Raw genomic sequence first — 4,812 nt, 5'->3', positions numbered from 1 at the left:
AAAAAGAAAAAAAAAAGAAATATTTTGCTAATGGAGTTAATAAATTTCCAACCAAGTAAGACAGCAAAGCATTTCTGCTTTGTCACTCTACTTCACAATTCTGCTTTGGCCTCAAAACAAAGTAAATCATTTCAGAACTCAGTTACAAAATGGGCTTAGAGAATACAAATGAATTGAGAAGCCACATAGCGACAGCCTCCAACCATGCCACAACACCTGACTCTCCTTGTAAGTGATTATCAAAAACATTTGATCTTTTTCTGAATTCCTTTGAAATGTTCTGTTGAAGACAATGTGCTGAACAAATGGACTGCCTTGCTTTACAATTTTATTTTTGTCTCTCCATTTTTTGTTATGACTGTCTTCAGTTAATTCACAGAAGTTTCTTCTTTTAGTACCAATAAAAGAAGAAACTTCTTTCAGGAAGTCATATCAACATCGCTTTTCTGATGGCTAGTCTAAAGGAGATGTTGATATGACTCTCCTTTATGTGTTGGTGTGTGTGTCTGCAGCTGAACTATCCTGTCCTCATTGCGGCCATTTTCATCTGCAGCATCGGGGGGACATTTCAGTATGGATTCAGTGTTTCTGTGATGACTTCCCCCTCTCAAGTAAGTCGAATGATTTCCGAAAAGGTTAGGATTTGAAAGGTGTCAAGCTCTGTGACCACCGGGGTCCTGGTGGTCAAGGTGTTAGATGTGTCACTCTGTGTCACCACATCTGAATCACATGATGAGGGAATTTGGTCTTTTTTAACCAAATATGTTGGATTTGGGACACCAGTAATTATTCTTGATGTGTGCAATTTATGAATACCTGTGTGTTTTCCTATTACAGTTCATAAAAGAGCTGGTGAATAAAAGCTGTGTGGAAAGATTCGACCGAATCTTAATGGACTGGGAGGTGTCTCTCATCTGGTCCTTCACAGTGTCTATTTTCTGCATCGGGGGGTTGCTGGGATCACTGATCGCAAGTTCTATCAGTTCAAGATTTGGCAGGTTGAGACACAATTACAGCTTCAGTCAGCGTTTTGATTCAATGCTGCTGATTGTAACTAGACGCCCTGTGTTTGCCTCCTCCCCAGAAAGCGCTGTCTTCTATTAAATAATCTTTGGGCTATATTAGGAGCCATATTGATAATCTCAAGCCGAACAGCCAATTCCTTTGAAATGATAATGGTGGGGAGATTTCTCTATGGCCTCAATGCAGGTAATCCCCCAAACCCTTCCACGTCATGTTCCCATTCATTCTATTTCACAAACAATTTGAGTGTTGCGACTGGTTTGTGTTCAGGAGTTGGTCTCTCAGCTCAAGCGATGTATCTCACTGAATCTGCTCCGAAGAATCTGAGAGCGATGGTGGGCGTCACCATCGCGACTGCTTTAGCCATCGGGAAGTTCTGTGGTCAGCTGCTGGGGATTAGGTGAGCTGGACTGGGTCAAATGAACAATCCGGTATGGATCTATGGTCATGTATTAGTCTCTTAATGACACCGGGCCTCATAGAAATACAATAGTGTGAAAAGTCCTGTATTTCCAGGACCTGTCTGGAAATACTGCAATGTTGATACTAAAGACTTTTTGTATGTTACCAAATTTATTTTTTCTTGTGATATGACATTTTTCCTTATATAAAATAATTGACATTGTCATTATAGTGTTTTTTTTATTTACGTAGAAAACATGACATAATAGTTAGAGAATTATTTATATTTGTTCCCGGTATTCCTCGCTGCTATTTCCCTTTATTACCTGGACAGACTCTGCACAATATGCTTGTCATTAGTGTTTGTATTTAGATCATTTCAGTGTTTTCTCTTTAGAGCCGCTCCATCTTGGCTCTCTCCTTTGTCTCGAGTTCATTTCTTTCTTGTGTCTTGATTGTTGTCTGCTGGATTCAGTTGTCGGTCTTTTTATTATTTAATTCCCTTCGTTGTTTCTGTAACCGTGATCCTCCTGAGTTTCTGTCTGCACTATGATCCAATGTGGTTCGTGTACTGATATGTTCAGGTCAAAGAACTGGATGGAAAATGAATGAATAAGCAGCCTTAAATAAAATTCTTTTATCACATAATCTTGGCAAAATTTGATGCTTCAATCAATCAGATATTTTTCTCAGACAAAGAATGGATCCGTTTTTACATCTAATATGTTTAATTGACATCGGTACATATAAATAAAGTTGAGTTAGTCAACTTCTGGCCCAAATCAGCCCTCATTCTCCTGACAGAATGCTTTCTTATTTAACTGGACTTGTTAATGATTCTTGACTTTGTGTGTTTGATGACCTGACTGTTGCTTCATCCCAAAGTGACTTTTTCCCTTGTACAGAGAGTTTCTTGGCACAGAAAAGAACTGGCCCTGGCTGCTTGGTTTCAATGGCTTCACTGCATTGTTCCAGCTCTGCACTCTGCCTCTATTGCCAGAGTCTCCCAGGTTCCTGCTGCTGGAAAGAGGAGACCTCCAGGCCTCTGAGAACGGTTTGATATGTCGTTTTCCTGCCCTAAAATGATCTGTTCCACAATACATTTTCCTTCATTTTGTCGCTATTTGCAAGCAGCTGCCCCTGAATGCACCGTTTTCTCATTCCTGCTTAGCTTTTAGGAGACTATTGGGAAAAAAAGATTACAGCAAGGAAGTTGCAGAGATGCTGGAGGAGAAAGCAGCTCTGCAGAGCATCCGAAGCTGCTCGGTTTTGGAGTTAATTCAGAACCAAACAGTTCGCTGGCAGCTCCTCACCATTGTTATTGTCTTCATGGCGCTGCAGCTCAGTGGCATCAATGCTGTAAGTTATGCTCACAAATGCAAATAGCCTTGATTTACTCTGCATACAGAGAGCCTTTTTATTGTGAGAAGAATTGATGATCTGTGCTTGTATGAATTTCCAAAGCATGAAATCACTCAAAGCACTCACTTTAACCAACCAAATAATAAGGATCCAAGTGGAGATGCACCAATTAGATTTTATAATTTTTTAACTCTTGTCACCAGTTTTTGAAAGTCTGACCAGAGAATTTTAGTTCATTTAGTTTTTCCTCAAATAAAATTAAAAATTTATATAAATTTTTAACTGACTTAACAGTTATCTGTCTATTAAGTTAAACCGTCACTGGTTTAGCTGGTCAAGTTTAAAGTCTAACAATTCCAGTCCAACCTAATTTCTCTCAGTACAACTCTGCAAATATGATGTCCTAATTAAATCTTATATGTTCAAATGTTTCTCTTCAGGTATATTTTTACTCTTTTGATGTATTTCGAGCTGCAGGGATTCAAGAACACAGGTTAGCATACGCTGCCTTGGGGACAGGCCTCTGTGAATTAACCACCTCTATAGCCTGTGTAAGTCCTCCTTCACTGATTTTCACTTATTATTTATGAACATTGTTGTGGTCAGTAACTTTAGGTAAAACATCCTGACAGCTTATGTTTAATGTTGTAAGTTTATTTTCCTTTTATCAGATCTAAATCTTGTGTTTCAATTGAAGCTACTCTGTGTTTGTTTGTGTGTGTTGATAGTGCCTCCATGTGGTCAGTGAGAGCTGAACATACGTCAAGTTTTTAAATCTGTATTAAATTTGCAGTTCATGATAATTGAGAGCATGGGCAGAAAGGACCTGATGTTCAGAGGTTACATAGGAATGGCTGCATCTCTGGGCCTCCTCTCTGTCACTGTTTACTTTCAGGTGAGTTTATATAAAAAACCCCAAAATAAACAGATATATCTAGTGTATAGTTCTTCATAATTTGTTCCTCTGTGTGATATGACGCCAGTAAAAGGGATAAAATATTATCTTGTTCTATGCAGAAAACAGTCTGGTGGCTGCCGTACTGCAGCATGGTTCTCGTTTTCGTCTTCATTTTCTTCTTTTCCAGTGGTCCAGGTGTGTCTGTTTCACAATGCCATTAGATTTTGCGCATTTCTAAATAAAAAGCTTCCCATAACACCTTCTACTACTCTGATTTTTTATCCTTAGCTGCAACGACGATTCCTCTTCCGGGGGATATCTTAACTCAGTCGTTTAAATCAGCTGGCTACACAGTCGGCTGCACAGTGAACTGGACCTGCCTGTTTGTTCTGGGGTCACTTTTCCCCGTCTTGGTGGTGAGTGCCTCAGCATCAAAATGTCTGTGTCTTCAGCTACACTTCAGATGTGTTAGCTTGTAAATTAATTTACAATTTCAAATGTTTCCAGGAGAACCTTGGTAATTTTTGCTTCCTCATATTTCTGGGTGTTTGCCTCATCTGTGGGTTTCATGTGAGGTTCAACTTGCCAGAGACCAAAGACCGAACAGCGCTGGAAATATCTGCTGAGTTTGACAGGATGCATGCCAAAGATAAAACCTCACACTCATCTAAAATCTGTGAAATCAAAGCACAAGAGACCAAATTATGATGCAGAGTTTGGCAAAGCTTACAGCTACTGTATAAGTGCTATATTTTGAGTTGATTTCAGTGATCAGTTTATTTTTTTAAAAGGCGAAAGTAAAAGAAACTGATATTTGATGGAAATATTGGTGAAAAAAATAATTTCACCAATTTTCATTTGTTTTCATTTGATAGCACTACAACTATTTGGTCGGAAAACAGAATAAAAACATTCATTTTGATTACTGTTTACTCCTTCTGGCAAACGGAATAAGATTAGATATGATCTAATTTTTATTAAAAAGAGCATTTCTTCTGGCAAAACGTCACATTGTACTTGTTATAGCTCACATATCATGACTGTCATAATTCAATGTGTCACCTTAGGCCTGTAAAGCCTGAGCTGTAGCTATTGGGGATTATTTTATTGTCTGACCGCAGGCAGGG

General features: G+C 38.8%; 1 protein-coding gene across 1 annotated transcript; it reads left to right on the top strand.

Annotated features, from left to right (window-relative positions):
* The first annotated feature begins 201 nt into the window (after positions 1-201).
* Positions 202-4,470, top strand: slc2a11l (solute carrier family 2 member 11, like). The gene is made up of 12 exons (XM_055040594.1): positions 202-228; positions 513-611; positions 838-998; positions 1,085-1,209; positions 1,294-1,423; positions 2,331-2,479; positions 2,597-2,784; positions 3,228-3,338; positions 3,581-3,682; positions 3,805-3,880; positions 3,974-4,101; positions 4,193-4,470. Exons 1-12 carry the CDS (start codon positions 205-207, stop codon positions 4,391-4,393), a joined length of 1,494 nt encoding a protein of 497 aa, XP_054896569.1. The 5' UTR covers positions 202-204; the 3' UTR covers positions 4,394-4,470.
* The last annotated feature ends 342 nt before the right edge of the window (positions 4,471-4,812 follow it).

Source organism: Poeciliopsis prolifica, unplaced genomic scaffold (genome assembly GCF_027474105.1).
Source record: "Poeciliopsis prolifica strain line A6 unplaced genomic scaffold, Auburn_PproV2 SCAFFOLD015, whole genome shotgun sequence".
Classification (NCBI taxonomy): domain Eukaryota; kingdom Metazoa; phylum Chordata; class Actinopteri; order Cyprinodontiformes; family Poeciliidae; genus Poeciliopsis; species Poeciliopsis prolifica.
This window is presented reverse-complemented; position numbering and strand designations above follow the sequence as displayed.